A 23,639-nucleotide genomic window follows, 5' to 3' on the forward strand; every position below is an offset into this window, starting at 1 on the left:
TCTGTGGCAGCCCCTGAGATATTGGAACACTGCTATCATGTCTCCCCTAGTCCTTCTTTTTGTTAAACTAGACATACCCAGTTCCTGCAACCGTTCTTCATATGTTTTATCCTCCAGTCCCCTAATCATCTTTGTTGCTCTTCTCTGCACTCTTTCTAGAGTCTCAACATCTTTTTACATCGTGGCGACCAAAACTGGATGCAATATTCCAAGTGTGGCCTTACCAAGGCATTATAAAGTGGTACTAGCACTTCACGTGATCTTGATTCTATCCTCTGTTTATGCAGCCCAGAACTGTGTTGGCTTTTTAACAGCTGCTGCACACTGCTGGCTCATATCTAGATGCTTATCCACTAGGACTCCAAGATCCCTCTCACAGGTGCTACTATTGAGCAAGGTACCACATATACGGTACTGGTGCATTTTGTTTTTGGCCTAAATGTAGAACCTTACTTTTTCACTGTTGAATTTCATTTTGTTAGATAGCGCCCAATGTTCAAGTCTGTCAAGATCTTTCTGTAACTTGAGCCTATCTTCTGGAGTGTTGGCTATTCCTGCCAGCTTGGTGTCATCTGCAAATTTGATGAGTTCCCCATCTATCCCTCGTCCAAGTCATTGATGAAGATGTTGAAGAGTACTGGGCCTAAAACAGAGCCTTGGGGTACTCCACTGCATACTTCCTCCATGTGGATGTAGTTCCGTTGAGGACTACACGTTGAGTGCGGTTGGTCAGCCAGTTACGAATCCATCTGGTGGTGGTGCTGTCTAACCCACATTTTCTACTTTATCTAGTAGTAGGTTATGGTCTACTTTATCAAATGCTTTACTGAAGTCCAAGTAAATTATATCAACAGCATTCCTCTGGTCTACTAATTTTGTCATTTTGTCAAAGAATGCGATAAGATTAGTCTGGCATGATCTGTTTTGACAAACCCATGTTGGCTTTTGGTTATTACTTTGTTTGCTTCTAGGTGTTCGGTGATTCGTTGCTTGATTATCTTTTCCAGAATCTTCCCGGTATTGAGGTCAGACTGATAGGTCTGTAGTTTCCTGGATCTGTTTTTTCCTTTTTGAAGATGGGAACTACATCAGCTCTTTTCCAGTCCTCTGGCAGCTCCCTGTGCTCCAGGATCTTTGAAAGATATAGTTCAGTGGTTCTGAGATCACGTCTGCCAGTTCCTTCAGAACCTTGGGGTGTAATCCATCCGGTCCTGGTGATTTGAACTCGTCTAGGGTAGACAGGTGTTCACTTACCATTTTCTTCCCTATTTTAACTTGTGTTTCTAATCTGTTTTTGTAGTGCTGTTTTTGATAGGTTGGATTGTTTTTCCTTTTGTGTAAAGACAGATGCAAAATATGAGTTAAGTAGATCTGCTTTCTCCTGTTGCTTGTCATCTTCTTGCCACTTTCTCCCAGCAATGGGCCAATTGTTTCCTTGACTTTTTCTTGTTTTTAACATGTTGGAAGAAGCTTTTTATTATTTTTACTTTTGTCGCTAGCCTTTGTTCATTGTGAGCCTTAGCTTTCCTCACTTCATCTTTACAGGCTCGGGCTATTTGCTGATATTCTGCCTTAGTTATTTGCCCTCTTTCCACTTTTTATATTTGTCCTTTTGTCTTTCAATTTGTCAGATAGTTCTTTATGCATCCATGCTGGTTTCTTTTGTGATCTACTATTTTTCTTCTTCATTGGTATTGTGTTAGACTGTGCTTTTATAATCTCACTTTTCAAAATTTCCCAAGCTTCTTGAGTTGTTTTCCCCCTGAGGATTCTCATCCATTGAATCCTTCTCAAGATCTCTCTAAGTTTATTGAAATTAGCTCTCTTAAAGTCCAAGACTCTAGTTTGACTTTGTTCTACTACTTGTATTTGCTTAATGTTGAATTCCAATATTGCGTGGTCACTTGCCCCAAGGTTCCTGTAGCTTCAACACCTTCTATCATTTCATCTCTGTTAGTGAGAATTAAGTCCAATATGGCTGATCCTTGTCGCCTTCTCTATTTTTTGGGAAACAAAGTTGTCTGCTAGGTTTGTTAGGAACCTGTTGGATCTTCCACTTGGTGCAGAGTTTGTTTCCCAGTTGATGTCAGGGTAGTTAAAATCCCCCATTACTACTGTGATGTGCTTCCTACATACCTTAGTTAGCTGACTAGCAAAAAGTTCATCTACTTCCTCTGTTTGGTTGGGTGGCCTATAGTATAGACCTATGGCAATATCGTTTTCACCCTTTTATATTGACCCAAATACATTCAAGATGATTTTCATCATTGTTGTGCTCTATTTCTGTAGAGATGTAGTTATTTCTTATATATAGTGCAACTCCACCTCCTCTTTTATTTGGTCTATTTCTTTTAAATAATTTATATCCTCTAGCTGTATGTTCCATTTGTGAGTTTCATCCCACCAAGTTTCCGTAATGGCAACATTATCATATCTACCCTCATTTACTTGGATTTCTAATTCACCCTGTTTATTCCTCATACTCTGTGCATTGGTGTATAGACATTTGAGTCCATTTGGATTGATCTTGTGTTTACTGTCTACATAACCTGTGTTGACTGCCCTACTTTCATGCCACCTGTTGGTTTAGTGCACATGGTATGGCACTCACTGTTAAATGCTTGGTTTTGCTTGATAGCATGGTTGATAGTCTTACCCATACAGACATCTATGTTACATGCACTGATAACCCTTTTAGTTTTCGATTGCTGGGGACAGAAATTTTCTATATCAGTTAATTCTGTCCCCACTGTTCAGTTTAAATGTTTATCCAGAAAATCTGTGAATGTATTGCTAAGTAACTCAGTCCCTTTCTTTGATGGATGCAATCCATCTCTTTGTACAATTTTCATTGGACCAGTTGCAGACATCATGACTAATAAAACCAAAGCCTTCCCTTTTACACCACTCCTTTAGCCACACATTAAACTCCACTACACGCTGGCCTTTACCTTTTAGTTCCTTATGTACTGGTAAAACCTCTGAAAAGTTAAGCCTACAACCTATGCTATTAAGTTCATACCCTAAGCTCTGGAAATCATTCTGCACAGAAAGCACATCCTTTTGGGACAGATCATTTGTGCCAAGGTGTATAATAGCATCAACATCAGAATCCTTACTGGCATTCTTGACTATCTTAAGAATCGTCTCTTGTCTCTGCTGGCAGTAGCACCAGGTAGACACCTGGCGTCTTTCAAAACCTCCATATCCTTTCCTAAATTTACATCCCTTACAATTGAATCACCAATCAGAAGGTGGCTTCTCTTTTTGGATACCTTGCTCTTCTTGTGTGACCGATCTGTAATACTTGATACACACTTTTCCAAAGTAGGTTCACACTTTTCCAAAGTAAGTTCTTCATCTTGAACCATAATCCCTTGATTGTTTGAGTTATCAGTATCACAACTACCTTGATCTGTCACTTTAGTGTTCCTATTTAGGTCAGCAAGGGCACTATATCTGTTATACTGGGACACTGTAAAAGCTTTGTGTTTATGGTTCACAGCTCTCACCCTGCCAGATCCCACGGTTGTCCATACTGCCCTTTTCCTGCAGGATCTTTGTGGTAGAGGGGGCTGATGGCTCAGCAGCTGGAATGGCTGAATTGGGTACCTAATTTCTGCTTGGAGAGCATAGATTAGAGATTCTAGATATGTAATCTGTCCACGTAGACTGCTAATTTGTTTACAAAGAGGACAGTACCCAAATTTGAAAAAGGTACTGCGAAAGACAGCTGCAAAACAAGTATTGCACTGAACTAAGCCAGTCATTTTGAATAGAATAAAATCACAATCTCAAGTGGACCAACCCTGAATATATTATTGCTATTTTTTATTTATAGTGATTAGATTAGATTGTGGTTGTGAAAATGAGAAAGAAATGCAGAAATTTTCCACCCCCAATTCACCTTAAAGCAGCAGCTCAAACTCACGTGCTTTTCTGAAGCAAATCAGGAAGAAATGCAGAAATTTTCCACCCCCAATTCACCTTAAAGCAGCAGCTCAAACTCACGTGCTTTTCTGAAGCAAATCAGGAAGAAATGCAGAAATTTTCCACCCCCAATTCACCTTAAAGCAGCAGCTCAAACTCACGTGCTTTTCTGAAGCAAATCAGGAAGAAATGCAGAAATTTTCCACCCCCAATTCACCTTAAAGCAGCAGCTCAAACTCACGTGCTTTTCTGAAGCAAATCAGGAAGAAATGCAGAAATTTTCCACCCCCACTTTACCTTAAAGCAGCAGCTCAAACTCACGTGCTTTTCTGAAGCAAATCAGGAAGAAAAAGGTTCACAAAGGTGAAGCAATTTCGGTTCACGTATAGTATTTGTATTTCTTGATTAAGGAAGGAAAAAACGGGTCAGATGCTGGCAGGGGAAATCTGGCAGTTGGAAGTCAATCCATCTTAAATTTGCCAAGTTTGAAAAAGAATACTGCGATTGAATTCTGGAAACCCTTCCCTCCATTTTTCCCTCCGGAATAAGCATTCCAGAAGTCTTGCCTTTCTAGAAGTGTCTCCTCTGCCACTGGAACGGGAGTTCAAAACACACTAGGAAAGATTTCCCCCTGAATTATTTTGAAAACAAAAACTTTCTGTTATGCTTTTTACCCACCAGCCACCAACCTAAGTCTGCGTTACTTGTTCTGGATTTTCAGAGGACTCGTCCGTTAAGCAGAAAAATCAGAGAATGAAGGAAGTCTGCAAAAAAATAAATAAACACAATTTCTTCACTAAAATTGTTTTTTTATTAGTGGCCAAAACTCGACGGCTCAAGTTGTGTGCAGGGTTGAAACAATCCAGTTCAATTGGAAACCCAGGCAATCCGTATGTTATTTATTATTTGCACCCTGCCTTTTATTATTTTTACACATAACTCACGGTGTAAACATAGCCAACACATCAATCCTCCTATTTTCCCCACAACTACCCTGCGAGGTGGGTTGGGCCGAGACAGGGACCCGCCCAAAGTCACTCAGCTGCTTTTCATGCCTAAGGTGAGACTAAGGAGTTTCCTGGGGATTGGCTGAAAGTCACTGTTTTCATACCTAAGGCAGAACTACAACTCACTGTCTCCTGGGGATTGGCCGAAAGTCACCCAGTCAGATTTCATACCTAAGGCAGAACTACAACTCACTGTCTCCTGGTGATTGGCCCAAGTCACCCAGTTTTCATGCCTAAAACGGGACTAGAACTCACCGTCTCCTGGTGATTGGCCCAAAGTCACCCAGCCAGATTTCATGCCTAAGGCGGGACTAGAACTCGCTGTCTCCTGGTGATTGGCCCAAAGTCACCCAGTTTTCATGCCTAAGGCGGGACTAGAACTCCCAGTTTCCTGGGGATTGGCTGAAAGTCACTGTTTTCATACCTAAGGCAGAACTATAACTCACTGTCTCCTGGGGATTGGCCGAAAGTCACCCAGTCAGATTTCATACCTAAGGCAGAACTAGAACTCACTATCTCCTGATGATTGGCCCAAGTCACCAGTTTTCATGCCTAAAACGGGACTAGAACTCACCGTCTCCTGGTGATTGGCCCAAAGTCACCCAGCCAGATTTCATGCCTAAGGCGGGACTAGAACCCACTGTCTCCTGGTGATTGGCCCAGTCACCCAGTTTTCATGCCTAAAACGGGACTAGAACTCACCGTCTCCTGGTGATTGGCCCAAAGTCACCCTGCGGGCTTTCATAGCTAAGTCAGAACTCAAGATGGTGAACGTACATAATTTTCTTCCTCCTCCTTTTTGCCCCACAACATCCCTGTGAGGTAGGTTGGTCTGAGAGAAAAGAAGTGGCTTAAAGTCACCCAGCTGGTGTGCATGACTAAGACAGGACTGGAACTCACCATCTCCTGGGGATTGGCCCCCAAATCACCCAGCCAGCTTTCATTGCTAAGGCAGAATTTGAACTCACAATTTCTTGCTCTCCAGTCTGGTTAGCCTTAATTACTGATCTGTTTTTCAAGTGTGTTTCATCATTTTTTTTAAAAAAATTACATTTTTGTGTGCAACCGGACACCTGGCCAATATAATATAAATGCAAACTGGTTGCTTCCCTTGGTGAGTTGCTCTCATGATTTCAGACATCAGCCTGAGTGATGGTTTTTCCAAATCAATTGGTCCCTTTTTTTAAAAATTTTTTCGAAAGGGTTAAAAATACATCACTCCTTCCTACTAGCACTGATGATGTTACCTAGTTTGGTAAGGAAACGTCTGCAAGACAACCAGCCAAACTCTCAAGAGAACACCAAGGACTGCACATTTTTTTTCCTTCCTCAATTTTTCCAAATATTCTTCAGGAATGTGAAGATCTGTTAATGGCATTAGAAATTAATTCTTCTAAGTTATTACCTTTTAGTCTTTCTTTCCCCCCCACTTTAAATTGTTCCCACCACTTTAAAACCGTTAAACAGCACTCTTAAATGGGGCTTTTGTGATCCATTGCAAGCACAAACGGGTGGAGCTTGCTTTCAACAGCAACAATGAGTTGGATGCCCATCGCAGGAAGAAGAAAAAATAAATACAGCAGACACAGGAGCCTTTGCCTGGGGACGTTATCACAAAAACAGCAATTTTAAGACCAACAGAAATAGTGCTCTGTCGAATTAGACCCCTGGCTTGATTGTTATCCTGTTTTTTTTGTTGTTGTTATCCTGTTGTCCAACAACTGGCCAAGGAAGCCCACAGACCTCCCAGCAGATGGTCTTCAAAGCAGAAGGAAGGAAGAGACAGAAGGGAAGGAGGGAGGAGGAGAAGAAAGGAGAGGGAAGGGAAGGGAAAGAAAAGAGGGAAGGGAAGAGAAAGAAAAGAAAGAAGGAAAGGAAAGGAAAGGAAAGGAAAGGACAAGGGAAGGGAAAAAAGAGAAAGGAAGAAGGAAGGGAAGAAAGGGCACGGGATAGCAGCGGAAGAGTTCTTGACTTATGACTGCAACTAAACCAGGAATGAAATCCAGCAGGTTCTGGAGAACCGGTAGCGAAAATTTTGAGCAGTTCGGAGAACCAGCAAATACCACCTCTGGCTGATCCCAGAGTGGGGGATGGGAATGGAGATTTTGCAGTATCCTTCCCCTGGACTAGGATGGGAATAGAGATTTTGCAGTATCCTTCCCTGGAGTGGGGTGGGAATGGAGATATCCTTCCCCCCAGGATTTGGGAGGGAATGGGGATTTGGGACGGAATGGGGATTTTGCAGTATCCTTCCCCTGCCACGCCCACCATGCCCACAAACGCCCACAGAACTGGTACCACGCCCACAGAACTGGTAGTAAAAAAAATTTGGATTTCATCACTGAACTGAACCCCAAATTTCCATTGCTACACGAGAAGGAGAAGGAAGGGGAGTAGAAGGAAGAAAGGAGAAGGAAGAATGGAAACAGAAAGGAAGGGGAGGGGATGGGATGGAAGGAGGAAGGAAAGAGCAACAGGGAGGGAAGGAGGGAGGAAGGAGAGAAGGAAGAAGGGAGGGAGGGGAGAAGGGAAGGAAGGAGCAGGAGAGGTAGGGAAGAAAGGGAGAAGGAAGAAGGGCGGAGGGGATGGAGGAAGGAAAGGGAGAGGGAAGGAAGGAAGGAAGGAAAGAAAGAAAGAAAGAAAGAAAGAAAGAAAGAAAGAAAGAAAGAAAGAAAGAAAGAAAGAAAGAAAGAAAGGACAAAGGGAAGGAGGATGAAGAGTGCCTGTAGCTTGTACTTGGCATCTCATCTCATGTTCAAAATTTTAACAAGGGTAGGAGTTTAAACTCCTCTGTTCTCCACCATGCATCCATGTGTGAATATATTCTTATTTTCTTCATTGCACTTTTGGGGGTTATAACAAAAATTGTACAATGATGTAAAAGCACCGAGTGCTTTATAATAATAATAATAACAGAGTTGGAAGGGACCTTGAAGGTCTTCTAGTCCAAGCCCCTGCCCAGGCAGGAAACCCTACACCGTTTCAGACAAATGGTTATCCAACATTTTCTTAAAAATTTCCAGCTTTGACATGAGAGAGGGTGGGGAATGCTCCTGCCAAGGAACAAACCTTTATTCATTCAAACCAGGATGACCAACTAACACATTTAACCTGGTTCCAGCATCAGCTTGTTCCCTGGATTGGGCAAAATAAATTCAGCAAGAGACGGAATTAGGGGAGAAAACCTCCATGGAGTTGTTGTTTTTCTTACGTCTACAGCCTTTCTCCATCTCAGCAACTTTAAAGTGGGTGGACTTCAACTCCCAGAATTTCCCCGTCAGCCAACGGACCGGGGAATTCTGGTAGTTGAAGTCCACCCATCTTAAAATTGCTGAGATCCAGAAACACTGGTTTAAAGACAGTTTGTCTCTTGTGATACAGACAAGTTATGGGCAACATTTTCCCCATCGGATATGTTTCACGCTCAAAACATTGTGTTTTAGGCCCGAGATTGCCGTTCTGACCCGACTGTAAATATTCAAATCCTCCTGACTCAAAATAGGGCTGTTTCAAACATTTCCAGCAGCATAGATGGAACTGTATACAGCAGGGGTCTCCAACCGTGGCAACTTTTTTACAAGAATTATTTTACAAGAAGAGTTCTCTGCTCCTCTGAAAACAACAAAATACCTTATACCACCAGACTTGAAATCCTGGGATTAGAAAACTTAGAACTCCGCCGACTCCGACAAGACCTAAGTTTAACTCATATAATCATCTACTGTAATGTCCTTCCTCTTAAAGACTACTTCAGCTTCAATTGCAATAATACAAGAGCAAACAATAGATTTAAACTTAATGTTAACCGCTTCAATCTTGACTGCAGAAAATATGAATTTTGTAAGAGTTGTTAACGTTTGGAACACACTACCTGACTCTGTGGGCTCTTCTCAAAATCCCGAAAACTTCAACCAAAAACTGTCTACTATTGACCTCACCCCATTCCTAAGAGGACTATAAGGGGCGTGCATAAGAGCACAAAAGTGCCTACCGTTCCTCTCCTATTGTCTCCTTTCATTATATCAAATTAATATAGTTATTGCATAGTTATTGCATAGTTATTGCATTTTGCTCATATATATGCTTATATGATATGTTGTTGTTTTATGTTGATGCTTGTGTATACTGTTGTGACAAAATAAAAATAAGTAAAAAATAAATAAATAAACTTTGAGACTTGTGGACTTCAACTCCCAGAATTCCCCAGCCAGCTTTGCTGGCTGAGGAATTCTGGGAGTTGAAGTCCACAAGTCTTAAAGTTGCCAAGGTTGGAGACCCCTGCTTTGCTGGCTGAGGGATTCTGGGAGTTGAAGTCCACAAGTCTTAAAGTTGCCAAGGTTGAAGACCCCTGGTATACCGGTTAAGTCTTCATCTTACAACTACAATTAAGGCCCAAATTCCCGCTGCTAAGTGAGACCGTTGCTAAGTGAGTTTTTCCCCGTTTTATGAACCTTTCTTGCCACAGTTGCTCAGTGAATCGCTGCGGTTGTTAAGTTAGCCACATGGTTGTTAAATGAATCCGGCTTCTGCGTCAACTTTGCTGGTCAGAAGTTCGCCAAAGGGGAGCACGTGACTCTCCCCCTCCCCGCCCCCACCGGGACCCTGCGGCAGTCATAAATACGAGTCAGTTGCCGAGCATTCAAATTTTGATCATGTGACCGTGGGGATGCCACAATAGTGTGAAAAACAGTCGTATGTCCCTTTTTTTTCGTGCCGTTGTAACGTTGAAGGGTTACTAAATGAATCGTTGTTAAGTTGAGGATTACCGGTAGTAGCAAATATCAACCGCCAATGTTTGGACAAGATTTCTCTGTTTCCCCATGCTCCAAAAACACGACCTTGAGGGAGCAGTGCCCTACCGTATTTTCCCTGAAAATTGTTGTGGCCCACCAACAGCCAGCAGAGCTGGCAGCAGATTCGGATAGTGAGGAGGTTGGGGAGGAACCTGGGCCAGCCCTGGAGTCTGGGGAAGGGACTGACGAGGGCTCTGCATCGGAGGCAGAGAGAGAGCCAGGGCCGTAGGACAGGTATCAACTGCCTTCGGAGTCAGACATCAGTGAGGCAGACGAACAGCTGGAGCCTGTTCCCAGTCTGCGCATGCGGAGAGCTGCCAAACAAAGGGAACAGCTAAAGAACAAGGGTCGACTCGGGAGTAAGGCCATAGGTGGACGATGAATGGCCCCTCCCAAGAGGGAATAAAAGAGGAACGAAAGGGGAGTGGAGTTTGCAGGAGGCAATTTGTTCGCTTAATTAGTTTGTGACTCTCCGAGACTCCTTGCCAAGTTTTGAAGGTATCAGCCTGGCAGCTCTCCAAACCAAATAAGGTCTGTGACTGTAAATTCTCCCATGAAAGACTTTGCTGAAGGTGAACGAGAAGAATTCACAGTAAGGTAATAAAAAGGGTTTTTTATCGGAACAAGGAATCTACTTCGTGCTCTTGGAAAGCCTAGGTCAGAACAAAAATAAGACCCTGTCTTATATATCTATTTTTGCCACAAAAAAAATGCACTAGGTCTTATTTTCAGGGGGAGTGTCATCCACTGAGTCCTCTCAGTTGCGTGCGTCAGCCCCAGCAAAGCGTTCCTGAAGGCCTCTGCAGCCGATAACAGAACTCTGAATCCGGGCTGAGGTGGTGCGACGCCTGGCTGCAACTATCCGAAGGCAATGTGAAATCTTAATTTTTTTTGCTACTGGTTCTGTGGGTGTGGCTTGGTGGGCGTGGCTTGGTAGGGAGATCCATGTGACTGGGTGGGTGTGGCTATGTAACCATGTGACTGGGGGGATCAAAAGACAGAAACTCACTAACTATGTCCTGCTGGAGTAGGGTTGGACTAAATGACCTCCAGGTCCCTTCCAGCCCTGGATTATCCCCTGAAGCTGCGTTTAGTGCCAGGTTTGTAGTCTTTCATTCCTCCCTCCCACACACCCTGTTTTTTGGCTAGCAGGCTTCAGGGAAGCCTGCTGGGAGCAAAAACGGACACCCCCCTCTCCCATTTTTTGGCTAACACTCAGCTGAGCCACGCGATCATCAGAGGCTTTTTTTTTACTTTTAAAAGCATTTTTTCAGCCGAAGAAAAAAATGCTTTTAAAAGTAAAAAAAAACAAAACACCAACTCTGATGATTGCACGGCTCAGCTGGGCATGGGGGCGGGGCAGGGATTTTTGCTAGCGGTTCTCCGAACCACCCGCCACCATCGCTACCGGATCGGGCGATCCAGTCCGAACTGGGAGCATTTCACCCCTATCCGAAGATAAGCAGTAGTTCAGCTCCACCCCCCGCCATCCCCAACCAAGCTTAATTTTCACCTGTTGTGAGAAATGGACAAATAGCTTATTGGACAACCAGAATCCATAGGTCTCAGAAGGATATAGCAGCAGGCCCTAAAAAGTGATATGAACCAAAGTTTTTAGTTAGAAAGATTGCAAAGTATATCAGAGCTATTTGTAACCCTAGCTTGAGCTTTGACTTTGCAAAGGGTGTAGTTTTAAAAATATATTTGGACATAGAAGGATGAAACCGAGAGAAATAGGGAACGGAAAGTAGCAGATGGATAGAGGTTTGAGATGTATATATGGAAGCTAACTGCCATTGCTGTCTCCTGTTTTTTGTTTTTTTTATTGAGATATTTTTATGACACTGTGCACCCTGGAATGGGAGAGGACTTAATTAGGGCTTATTTTGAGGGTAGGGCTTATATTGGGTGCACATGTAAAAATCAAGCTAGGGTTTACTTTTGCAGTAGGTCATATTTTCGGGAAAACACAGTATCTTTCCAAAGCTGAATGGACATAAGGACTCTCTATATCAGCTTTGCTGGCTGAGGAACTCTGGGAGTTGAAGTCCACAAGTCTTAAAGTTGCCAAGGTTGGAGACCCCCTGCTCTATATAGCATAGGACAACTCGCTGTGGCCAACTTTTCGTGGTCCATTCGCCATGGCCCATTCGCCACAGCTAGCTTGGTGCAGGACAACTTGCCACAGGCAATTCGCTGCCGGATAATTCATCCAGGGTCAATTCAACATGGGATAACTCAACGCCACGGTTTCTTCAATGTTGTTTGAATTGTTCTCATTCTTATTTCATTGTGTCCCTCCTTTAGCATCCTTCCTTTAATCATTCTATTCCAACATTTCCTTGATATTAGTGTAACTGCTGTCCTGCGGCGAATTGGCTAGGATAAGTTGGCCGGGGCAAGCTGGCCGCGTCGAATTGTCCTAGATCTCACTCTATACAAAAGTGTGGCAGTCTTGGAGACAGATGCAAACTCTTTCCCGGTGGACTTTTCTTGTTCGGCCTGGCTTAAACCCAGTTGACGAGGGTGGAGATGAATAGGTGCGGCAGACAACTATTCTTCTCCCTGCTGGTCAGCCATTAATAGCATGCTGTGTGAGAGAGACTTTTTGTCAGGTGCTCCCAATAAAGAAATAGTTGATTTAATTACAGAGGATTTGTCACGTTTGGGAACCAGGTCAGAACAGAATCTTACGAGAATCTTTCCAGATCTGAACAGCCGGTTCGGTCCATCCTCAGCAACTTCTGATTCATCTTCACTTCAGATCACGGTCTCAATTTTCCTTCCTTTCTGTGTTGAATATCTGCAAAGTCAGAAAAAAATCAAGATGGCAGTGGGAACGCCATTGTTGAAGCCTCATTGATTTTTATGTGCGTCACACACACACGGAGCACCAAAAATTCTCTTCTTGAACCTTATCTTCTTGAATCACGATCCGGTTATCCACCTCAAAACTTGGCACCTGTTCCAAAATGACCTTGACATCAGCCAAGTTTTCCATCTTGTGCCTCGAAAGGAAACTTGGAATGTGCAAAAAATGCAACATTGTACAATATTGTCTGTTCGAAGTCCCACGATTTGAGACAAGGGCAGTCCCAAATCTCTCCAGCTTCCATTATTTTGCTGGGCATGGCTATCGGAATGAATGAGAAGCACAAAAACGCTGAGATGTATTTTTAACAAAAAAAACCAAACAAACAAATGGGATGCTAAAATTTTCCAGGAGCAATCCCTCGGCACTTTTGGTAAAATCATGGCAGCCATCAAGACGTCCATATTTCACCAGCGGCACACTGGCACCACAGAGAACATATGGAAGAATTTATTTTATTTATTTATTTATTCAAATTTGTATACCGCCCTATCTCCCGAAGGACTCAGGGCGGTTCAAGAAGGTTTAGAACATGGGTGTCAAACTCGCCATGTCACGTTGCCGTCATGTGATGTTTAACGTTTTTTTCCCTTCGTGGAACTGGGGTGGGCGTGGTCTGCGTGTGACGCATCTGGTCCGTGGGCCGCCAGTTTGACATCCTTGGTTTTGACAGCAGGCAATTTTTCGAGGTGAGGAAGTGAAAAGATCAGGGCGCCCTCTGATGAGGGATAGTCAAAGAAGGATGTGTAGATCAGTCTGTATGGTGTTCTTTAACCTCGTTGCCCTAAACCACCAACTGAAGATCTCAGGGCAAAAGGATTTGCTGAATTATCACAGCCTATGGGGCTGGCCAGCTACAAGTCTCAGTTTCCACTTTCAACATCTGGAACACATCTGGAACACCACTGCAGTCACTGGGCACGGATACGGGGAGACTTGGGAAGCGTACAACCTCAAGGCTAGTGGTTTTCTTTTTTTTGGCGACCACAAAGGCACCTCTGTGGAGGTGATTCCCGATTCTCCATCTCGGCTGGGAAGAACGGCAGCCAGTTGCAAAATGGCGCCTCCCCCAAACCTCCCAATCTGGTAAAGTGAGGCAGGTTGGTTCCAAAGGGAATGTTTAGGCGTTTCTTGCTATCGCGTTCGATCCGGTGCTGGCGAACTGCTGTAGAGCCTCATCGCTTTGCGGCAGATGAGACCAAACCAGTAGATCTGCGGCGCGATCAGGAAGGCGTTGGCCACGTTGCAATGCAGAGGGATGCGAAAGGGCACCTTGTAGATAGGCACGTTCGTCTGTCGCCCATAGGCCCAGTACATGTACGGGAAGAGGAGGATCCGGCAAAGGAAGAAGGTAACCAGGATGAGAATCCCGTTGATCTTATGCAGGAGGGAATCTTGCATTTTCAGCTGTCAATACCCCCCCAAAAGAAGAAAATGGTGAGAAGGTTAAAGGAGAGGCAAGTGCTGACCCACAAATAAAAACATCAAAACTGGGAGAAATTTGCTTCCCACCGACCCGTACGCTCTCACAGAGAGGGACTCCTCAGGGTACCATCAGCCAAGCAATGTTGGCTGGCGGCCCCCAGGAGAAGGGCCTTCTCTGTGGGGGCTCCCACCCTCTGGAACGAACTTCCCCCAGGACTTCGTCAACTTCCTGACCTTCGGACCTTCCGCCGTGAGCTGAAGACGTATTTATTTATTCGCGCAGGACTGGCATAGAATTTTTAGAAGTTTTTATTATTCGGTTTTAAATTTTAAAATGGGTTTTATTGTTCTGAATGCATTTTAAATTTGGGGCCATATTTAATAAGTTTTTTAATTATTTTTTATTCTGTATTTATTCATTGTGGTTTTATTTGGCTGCGAACCGCCCCGAGTCCTTCGGGAGAAGGGCGGTATAAACATTTAATAAATAAATAAATAAATAAATAAAATTCCAGCTCTTTTAATTCCCGCTTTGGGCAGGAGTGTGCCTGCTTCATCTCTGTATGATTTGTGTTCTGACTTTCTTCCTTTTCAGATTTAGAATAGGTAAGTCCTCGACTTACGACCCCAATCGGGCCCAACATTTCACTCAACAAGTTGTTAAGTGAATTTTGTCCCATTTTACAATGTTTCTTTTTAAGTAAATCACTACAGTTGTTAAGTTAATCACAACAGTAACCTGGTTGTTAAGTGAATTCGGCTTCCCCATGGACTTTGCTTGTCAGAAGGTCACAAAAGGGGATCACATGACCCCGAGATACTGCAACCGTCATAAATATGAGTCAGGTGTGTCTGAATTTTGATCATATAACCAACCATAGGGATACTGCAATAGTCATAAGCGTGAAAAACAGTCGTAAGTCACTTTTTTAGTGCCTTTGTAAGTTTGAACGGTTGCTAAATGAACTGCTGGAAGTCAAGGACTACCTGCAGCGGGCTTCCAAAATTTTACCACAGGTAGTCCTCGATTTATGACCATAATCGAGCCCAAAATTTCCATTGCTAAGCGAGGAAGTTGTTGAGTGAGTTGCGCCTCATTTTACGACCATTCTTGCCACAGTAAGTTGTAAAGTGACCACCGTGTGTAACGTTCCCTGCCAGCTTCCGATAAGGAGTGTCGGTAGGGGTGTCAAACTCAAGGCCCGCGGGCTGGATCCAGCCCATGGGGTTCTGAGATCTGACCCGTGGGGCCACCCTGGAAACAGCAAAGGACCGGCCTGCAGTGCCCCTGCCAGATAAAACAGAGCTCGTGGTCCCAAAAGACCCTTCCAAGATCTCTCGCGTGGCCTTCTGTTTTCAGCCGGGACGACCTCCTGCAACCCTTTGTCACAGTGGTGAGATTCAATTTTTTTTTACTACTGGTAATGTGGGCCTGGCTTGGTGGGTCTGGCTTGGTGGGCGTGGCAGGGGAAGGTTACTGCAAAATCCCCATTCCCTCCCTACTCCCAGGGAAGGATACTGTAAAATCTTCATTCCGTCCCCAATTCAGGGGAAGGATACTGTAAAATCCCCATTCCCTCCCCACTCCAGGGGAAGGACACTGTAAAATCTCCATTCTGTCCCCAATTCAGGGGAAGGACACTATAAAATCTTCATTCCGTCCCCAATTCAGGGGAAGGATACTGTAAAATCCCCATTCCCTCCCCACTCCAGGGGAAGGATACTGTAAAATCCCCATTCCCTCCCCACTCCAGGGGAAGGACACTGTAAAATCTCCATTCCCTCCCCTCACCAGGGGAAGGACACTAAAATTTCCATTCCCTCCCCAATTCAGGGGAAGGATACTGTAAAATCTCCATTCCCTCCCCAATTCAGGGGAATGATACTTGAAAATCCCCATTCCCTCCCCACTCCAGGGGAAGGATACTGTAAAATCTCCATTCCCTCCCCACACCAGAGGAGGGACATTGTAAAATTTCCATTCCCTCCCCAATTCAGGGGAAGGATACTGCAAAATCCCCATTTCCTCCTGATCAGCTGGGACTCGGGAGGCAGAGAATAGATGGGAGCGGGGCCAGTCAGAATTTTAACTACCAGTTCTCCGAACTACTCAAAATTTCTGCTACCGGTTCTCCCGAACTGGTCAGAACCTGCGGAAACCCGTCTCTGTTCTGCCAGCAAAAACGGAACTCATGGCCCTCCCAAGCTCTCACACGTGGCCGTCCGAAGCTCCGTTTTTGCTGCCAGAGGGCTGCAAGAGGCCGTCCCCTCTGAAAACGGGACCACGCCCACCCCAACCACGCCCACCCTGGCCACGCCCACACGGCGCTTCGAGGTCAAACAGAACCCTGATGCGGCCCTCAATGAAATCAAGTTTGATACCCCTACACTGGTAGGAGCCAGGTTCCCTTAATGATTGCATGATTCACTTAACAACCGCAGCGATTCGCTTAACAACCATGGGGAGGAAAAAAAAGGTAGTAACCCGGAGCGAAGCTCATTTAACAGCTGCCTTGCTTAAGCAAAGGAAATTTGGGGCCGAAAGTCAAGGATTACCAGGACTTAGCATTCAAATACACCTGGCGGCCGTCTCCAAGAGGGCCTTTTACCAGGTCCGCTTGGTCTGCCAGTTGCGTCCCTTCCTTGACCGGGATGCCTTATGCACGGTCACTCACGCTCTGGTCACGTCTCGGTTGGATTATTGCAATGCTCTCTACATGGGGCTGCCCTTGAGGTGCACCCGGAGGCTGCAGTTAGTCCAGAATGCGGCTGCGCGAGTAGTAACGGGAGCCACTCGTGGCTCCCACGTAACATCACTGCTGCGCAGTCTGCACTGGCTTCCTGTGGTCTTTCGGGTGCGCTTCAAGATTCTAGTTACCACCTTTAAAGCGCTCCATGGTTTAGGACCCAGGTACTTACGAGACCGCCTGCTGTTACCTTATGCCTCCCACCGACCCGTACGCTCTCACAGAAAGGGTCTTCTCAGGGTGCCGTCCGCCAAACAGTGTCGGCTGGCGGCCCCCAGGAGCAGGGCCTTCTCTGTGGGAGCTCCGACGCTCTGGAACGAACTTCCCCCTGGCTTACGCCAAGTGCCTGATCTTCAGACCTTTCGTCGTGAACTAAAAACATATTTATTTATTCAAGCGGGACTGGCATAATAGTTTTACTATTTTAAATTGGGTTTTTATTGTTTTAGGGTTTTAAATTTTTAAATTCTAATTACAGCCTTTTTGTAATTTGCTTTGTTTTAAATTCTGGTTTTAATTGTATATATATTGAGTTTTATCCTTGGCTGTACACCACCCTGAGTCCTTCGGGAGAAGGGCGGTATAAAAATCTAATAAATAAATAAATAAATAAATAAATTGAAAGCTGCCCAGAGTCGCGTTGCGAGGTGAGATGGGCGGCATCTAACGTTAATCATCGTCATCATTTGCCTGTAGCAAAGAACTGGTGGGATCATAAGCCTGAAAAAGTGATTGAAAATGAGCATGCAAAACTACTGTGGGATTTCCGAATACAGACTGATAAAGTTTTGGAATACCCCAGATATCACGATTGTGGAAAAGAAAAAACATTGTAAGCCGCCCTGAGTCTTCGGAGAAGGGCGGGGTATAAATGTAAACAAACAAACAAACAAACAAACAAAAAGGGTGGATAGTCGACATTGCTAAACCTGGTGACAGCAGAATCGAAGAGAAACAACTTGGAAAAAGTCACCAGTTATCAAGATTTGAGAATCGAATTGCAGAGACGCTGGCATAAACCAGTGCAGGTGGTTCCAGTGGTACTCGGCCCACTGGGAGCTGTGCCTAAAGACCTAGGCGAGCACTTAAAAGCAATTGGCGCTGACCAGATCGCCATTGGTCAGCTGCAGAAGGCCACCTTACTGGGATCTGCTCGCATAATTCGCCGATACATCACGCAGTCCTAAACGCTTGGGAAGTGTTCGACTAGTGATCTGTGATACAAAATCCTAGCATAGTATCTCGTTTGCTGTGTATACTGTCATTTTGTGTAAATAATAATAATAATAATAATAATAATAATAATAATAATAATAATAATAATAATAATAATAATAATAATAATAATATTTTAATTTGTATACCGCCCTTCTCCCGAAGGACTCAGGGCGGTGAACAGCCAAAATAAAATACAAAAGAAACAATACATACAATACTAAAAAACAACCCTTAAAAAACTTATTCAAATGGCCAAATTTAAAATGTAATAACGCCCTATAAAATTGACAGAAATTTCAAACCCATAAAATCAAATTAAAAGTTTTAAAAATCAAGCCAGTCCAGCAAGACGGAATAGTTTTAAGTTCGCGGCGAAAGGTCCCAAGGTCAGAAAGTTGTCGAAGTCCAGGGGGAAGTTCGTTCCACAGGGTAGGAGCCCCCACAGAGAAGGCCCTCCCCCTGGGGGCCGCCAGTCGACATTGTTTGGCTGACGGCACCCTGAGGAGTCCCTCTCTGTGAGAACGCACCAGTCGTTGGGAGATAGACGTTGGCAGTAGACGGTCTGGTAGATATCCCGGTCCTAAGCCATGGAGCGCTTTAAAGGTAGTAACCAATACCTTGAAGCGCACCCAGAAGACGACAGGTAGCCAGTGCAGTCTGCGCAGGATAGGTGTTACGTGGGAGCTTCGAGCTGCTCCCTCAATAACCTGCGCAGCCGCATTCTGGACCAGCTGGAGTCTCCGGGTGCTCTTCAAGGGGAGCCCCATGTAGAGAGCATTGCAGTAGTCCAAGCGAGAAGTAACGAGAGCATGAGTGACCGTGCACAGGGCATCCCGGTCCAGGAAGGGGCGCAACTGGCGGATCAGGCGAACCTGATAAAAAGCTCTCCAGGAGACGGTCGTCAAATGGTCTTCAAAGGACAACCGCCCATCCAGGAGCACGCCCAAGTTGCGCACCCTTTCCATCGGGGCCAACGACTCGCCCCTAACAGTCAGCCGCATCTGCAAATAGAAAGATATGGAGGTTCCAGGTCGGACATGCTCACCTGCATCAGAATCTTCCCCAGGGATACAAACGGGGTGCTGAGTTCGGCGGTGAAGATGCAGCCCACGAAAAAGTCTCCGAGTTCACCTCGCAGATGCTGTAGAGAAAGAGAGGGAGGGAGGGAGAGGAAGAAGAGGGGGAGAGGGAGAGAGAAAAACGGGGGAAGAGTGAGAAAGAGAGGGGAAGATGGAGGGAGGGAAGATGAGGGAGGGAGGGAGGCGAGGGAGAGAGAGAGGAAGAGGAGAAGAAAGGGAGGGAGATAGGGAGAGGAACAGGGAGAGAGAGAAAGAGGAAGAGGGGAGGGAGGGAGAGAGAGAGGAAGAGAGGAGGAGATAGGGAGAGGAAGAAAGAGAGAGGTAGAGGGGACAGAAGAAGAGGAGGGAGAAGGAGGAAGAAGAGGGGAGAGAGAGAAAGAGGAAGAGGGAGGGAGAGAGAGGAGGAAAAACAGGAGAGGGAGAAAGAGGAAGAGGGAGGGAGGGACGGAGAGGAGTAGGGAGTGGGAAAGGACAGAGGGAGAGAGATGGGGAGAGAGGGAGGGAGAAAGATGAAGTGATGGGAGAGAGAGAGGAAGAGAGGGGGAGGGAGAGAGGAAGAATGGGAAGATTGAGAAAGAGAGGGGAAGAGAGGGAGGGAGAGGAAGAGGAGGAGAGGAGGAGGGAGGGACGGAGGAGAGGAAGGGAGTGAGTGAGAGAAAGGAAAGAGGGAGAGAGGAAGAATGGGGAGAGTGAGAAAGAGGGAAGAGAGGGAGGGAGGGAGAGAGGAGGAAGGGATTGGGAGAGATATGGGGAGAGAGAAAGATGAAGAGATGGGAGAGGGGGGAGGGAGGGAGAGGGAGGGAGGGAGAGAAGAAGAATGCAGGAGAGTGAGGAAGAGAGGGGAAGGGAGGGAGGAAAGAGGGAGTGTGGAAGAGAGGGAGGGAGGGAGGGAGGGTCCAGGCAGGGAAAAGATGTTTTAGAGCCACGGATGGGATCCAAAACGTTTTGCAGCCTCCCCTCCCAGTTTCAAGGCCTCTGAGCCATCTTTGGGCTCCCTGGCCCCCTGGGCACGTGTGCCCACACACACACACACACACACACACACACACAACACACACACACACAGGCAAGCGGCACAGCTATTTTGCAGCCTTCTAGAAACCACAACCTTTGCAGCCAAAGGAAGGCGGCTCAATTCGCAGCTCAGGAGAAGCAAAAGGAAAAACTTGACTGCGGGTTCAAAAGCAAAACTACAGGATTACAGGTCGGATCTTGAAAAAAACCCCACAGAATGGAGCCCCGAGATCCCAGGATCCGTCTTCTGTAGGACCCCCCCCCTCCCCCGGAGACGTGGGCGGGCGAGGGAAGGCTGGCCTTGATCCAGCAAAAGATTACACAACTGCACTCTCCCCCCCCCCAAAAAAGCCCCCAAACTGGCAAACTGGACTTGCCTTTGATGTCCATGGGGAGAAGGCAGACTTCACAGGCGGAATGTTTGTTTGTTTGTTTGTTTATTTATTTTGTCATAATATATGTAGGTATCATACAAAAAGATTATATAATATATAAACACATATATGGGTATATATGTCCGCCTGCAACGTTGGACAAGTGGCAGGGCCGCATTTCCCGAGCATTTAAAACGGGACCTTTGGAAACATCTGTTCATCCAGGTGTTGCCTGATCCAGGGGTGAAATCTAAATTTCTTTCCTACCGGTTCTGTGGGCGTGGCTTGGTGGGGGGAGGAGTCATGTGACTGGATGGGCGTGGCTAGGTGACTGGGGGATCAAAAGACAGAAACTCGCTAACAATGTCCTGCTGGAGCAGGGTTGGACTAGATGATCTCCCAGTCCCTTTCAGCCCTGGATTATCCTCTGAAGCTGCCTCTAGTGCCAGGTTTGTAGTCCTTCCTTCCTCTCCTTTTTCCTCCCTCCCTCCCTCTCCTTCCTTCCTTCCTTCCTTCCTTCCTTCCTTCCTTCCTTCCTTCCTTCCTTCCTTCCTTTCTTTCTCTCTCTTTTTCTTTCTTTCTTTCTTCTTTTCTCTTCCTTCCTTCCTTCCCTCCCTCCCTCCCTTTTTCTTTCTTTCTTTCTTTCTTTCTTTCTTTCTTTCTTTCTTTCTTTCTTTCTTTCTTTCTTTCTTTCTTCCCTCCTCCTCCTTTCTCTTTCTTTCTTTCTTTCTTTCTTTCGCTCTTTCTTTTCTTTTCTCTTCCTTCCTCCTCCCTCCTCTTTCTTTCTTTCTTTCTTTCTTTCTTTCTTTCTTTCTTTCTTTCTTTCTTTCTTTCTTTTCTTCTCTTCCTTTCTTCCCTCCCTCCCTCCTCTTTCTCTTTCTTTCTTTCTTTCGTTCTTTCTTTTTCTTTTCTCTTCCTTTCTTCCCTCCCTCCCTCCCTCCTCTTTCTCTTTCTTTCTTTCTTTCTTTCTTTCTTTCTTTCTCTTTCTTTTTTCTTTTCTCTTCCTTCCTTCCCTCCCTCCCTCCCTCCCTCCCTTCCTCCCTCCTTTCTTTCTTTCTTTCTTTCTTTCTTTTCTCTTCCTTCCTTCCCTCCCTCCCTCCCTTCTTTTTCTTTCCTTCTTTCTTTTTCTTTTTCTTTTCTCTTCCTTCCTTCCTTCCCTCCCTCCCTCCCTTCTTTTTCTTTCTTTCTTTCTCTCTCTCTTCACCTGAAGAGGTTGTTAAAATATTCTTTTAAAAGTAAAAAAAAAAAAGGCTCTGATGATCACGTGGCTCAGCTGGGCATTGGGGGGCGGGCAGGGATTTTTGCTACCGGTTCTCCGAACTACCCCCTGCCATTGCTACCGGATCAGGCGATCTGGTACGAACCGGGAGCATTTCACCCCTGGTCTGATCTCTTTTTGAGATGATCTCGTATTGATCTGGTTTTGGGGTTTTTAATGAATTTAAGGATGAATTTGTTTTAATGAATGAATTTTACAATTTCGAAGAACTGAAGGCAGTCCTCGACTTACAACTGTTCGTTTAGTGACCGGTCGAAGAGGCAACAGCACAGAAAAACATGACGTCTGACCGTTGTTCACCTTTACGACGGTGGCAGCATTCCCCAGGGTCAGTTGATCAAAATTCCAACGCTTGGCAACTGGCTCGTATTTACGACGGTTGCAGTGTCCCCGGGGTGGGGGGTCACACAAGCCCCTTTTGCGACCTTCTGACAAGCCAAGTCCACGGGGACGTCAGATTCGCTTAACGACCATGCAGTTTGCTCAATGGCCATGGCAAAACGTTGGTGAAAAAACCGATCATGGGATGACTCGCTTAACAACCTCATCACTTCGCGACCAAAATCCCAGTCGCAATTGCGGTCATAACTCGAGGACTGACTCCACAGGTAGTCCTCGACTTACAACAGCTCATTTAGTGACCGTTTGGAGTTACAGCGGCACGGAAAAAAGTGACTTATGACCATTTTTCACACTTACGACCATTACAGCCTCCCCTTGGTCATGTGATCAAAATTTAGATGCTTGGCAACATATTTAAAGCAAAGCTGGCTGAGGAATTCTGGGAGTTGAAGTCCACAAGCCTTAAAGTTGCCAAGGTTGGAGACCCCTGTCTTAGGTGGGGGTCACACGATCCCCTTTAGTGACCTTCTGACAAGCAAAGTCAATAGGGAAGCCACATTCACTTAACAACCGTGTGACTCACTTAACAGCTGCAGTGATTCACTTAACAGCCAGGGCAAGAAAGATCGTAAAAAAATAATCAAAAGCTCCCTGAACAAATGTCTCACTTAACAACAGAAATTTGGGGCTCAGTTGTGGTCGTAAGTGGAGGACTAGTTGTATTTAGATTCTTTTTTAAAAAAAACAACAACAACTAGGAATCACGTTGTTTTCCGTCGACTTCCCTAGGAATAAGACGAATGGCCCCGACCCACTTCTGGCCTATAGCTTGACCACCCTTTGGGACTCACCACAGCGACCGGCGTTAAGACGAGGAGGATGAAGAGGTGGTGGGTGACCATCAGCCGTTCCTTCCGCAGAAAGCTCCGCAGGTTATCCCAGAAGGGCTTCCCCTCTGCCGGCCCTGGGTCTTGATTCTTGTGCCAGTGGCAAAGATACATGACGTAGATATCATAGGTCATGTATGACACCACGATCCAGATATATTCCCTGGCGAGCCAGTGTCTGTTGCGGGAGAGAAGAACGTTAAGGGTGGCTAGATTAGGTCACGTCTCACTCCTTCATGTCATTCATACATGTAATGTAACATACAATGCCTAAATGCTGCAACACTGGAAATTTTTAAGAAAATGTTGGATAGTCATTTGTCTGAAATGGTGTAGGATTTCCTGCCTGGGCAGGGGGTTGGACTAGAAGGCCTCCAAGATCCCTTCCAACTCTGTTGTTGTTGTTATTGTTGTTGCTGTTGTTGTTGTTATTATTATTGTTGTTATTATTAACTTCTTTCTATGTTCTTTCTACAAAAAACAAATTAGAAACACAAGTTAAAATAGGGAAGAAAATGGTAAGTGAACACCTGTCTACCCTAGACGAGTTCAAATCACCAGGACTGGATGGATTACACCCCAAGGTTCTGAAGGAACTGGCAGACGTGATCTCAGAACCACTGAACTATATCTTTCAAAGATCTTGGAGCACAGGGGAGCTGCCAGAGGACT

The 23,639-nt window shown here is 45.3% G+C and overlaps 1 protein-coding gene across 2 annotated transcripts in view; it reads right to left on the minus strand.

Moving 5' to 3' along the window:
* The window catches only part of TLCD3A (TLC domain containing 3A), a 62,635-nt gene that overhangs the window by 13,749 nt on the left and 25,247 nt on the right, over positions 1 to 23,639 (minus strand). Inside the window, exons 3-5 of one of the 2 annotated variants that reach the window (XM_058164056.1) lie at positions 22,932 to 23,145; positions 19,038 to 19,133; positions 11,535 to 14,009 (exon numbers count right to left, since the gene is read on the minus strand). In XM_058164056.1, the coding sequence (XP_058020039.1) occupies positions 13,737 to 14,009; positions 19,038 to 19,133; positions 22,932 to 23,145 (583 nt within the window). In that variant the 3' untranslated portion in view covers positions 11,535 to 13,736. Of the gene's footprint in view, positions 1 to 11,534; positions 14,010 to 19,037; positions 19,134 to 22,931; positions 23,146 to 23,639 lie in introns of those variants that run through there. The other variant, XM_058164057.1, reaches the window with a different exon arrangement.

The sequence above is a fragment of the Ahaetulla prasina genome, chromosome 1 (genome assembly GCF_028640845.1).
Source record: "Ahaetulla prasina isolate Xishuangbanna chromosome 1, ASM2864084v1, whole genome shotgun sequence".
In the NCBI taxonomy this organism is placed as follows: Eukaryota; Metazoa; Chordata; class Lepidosauria; order Squamata; family Colubridae; genus Ahaetulla; species Ahaetulla prasina.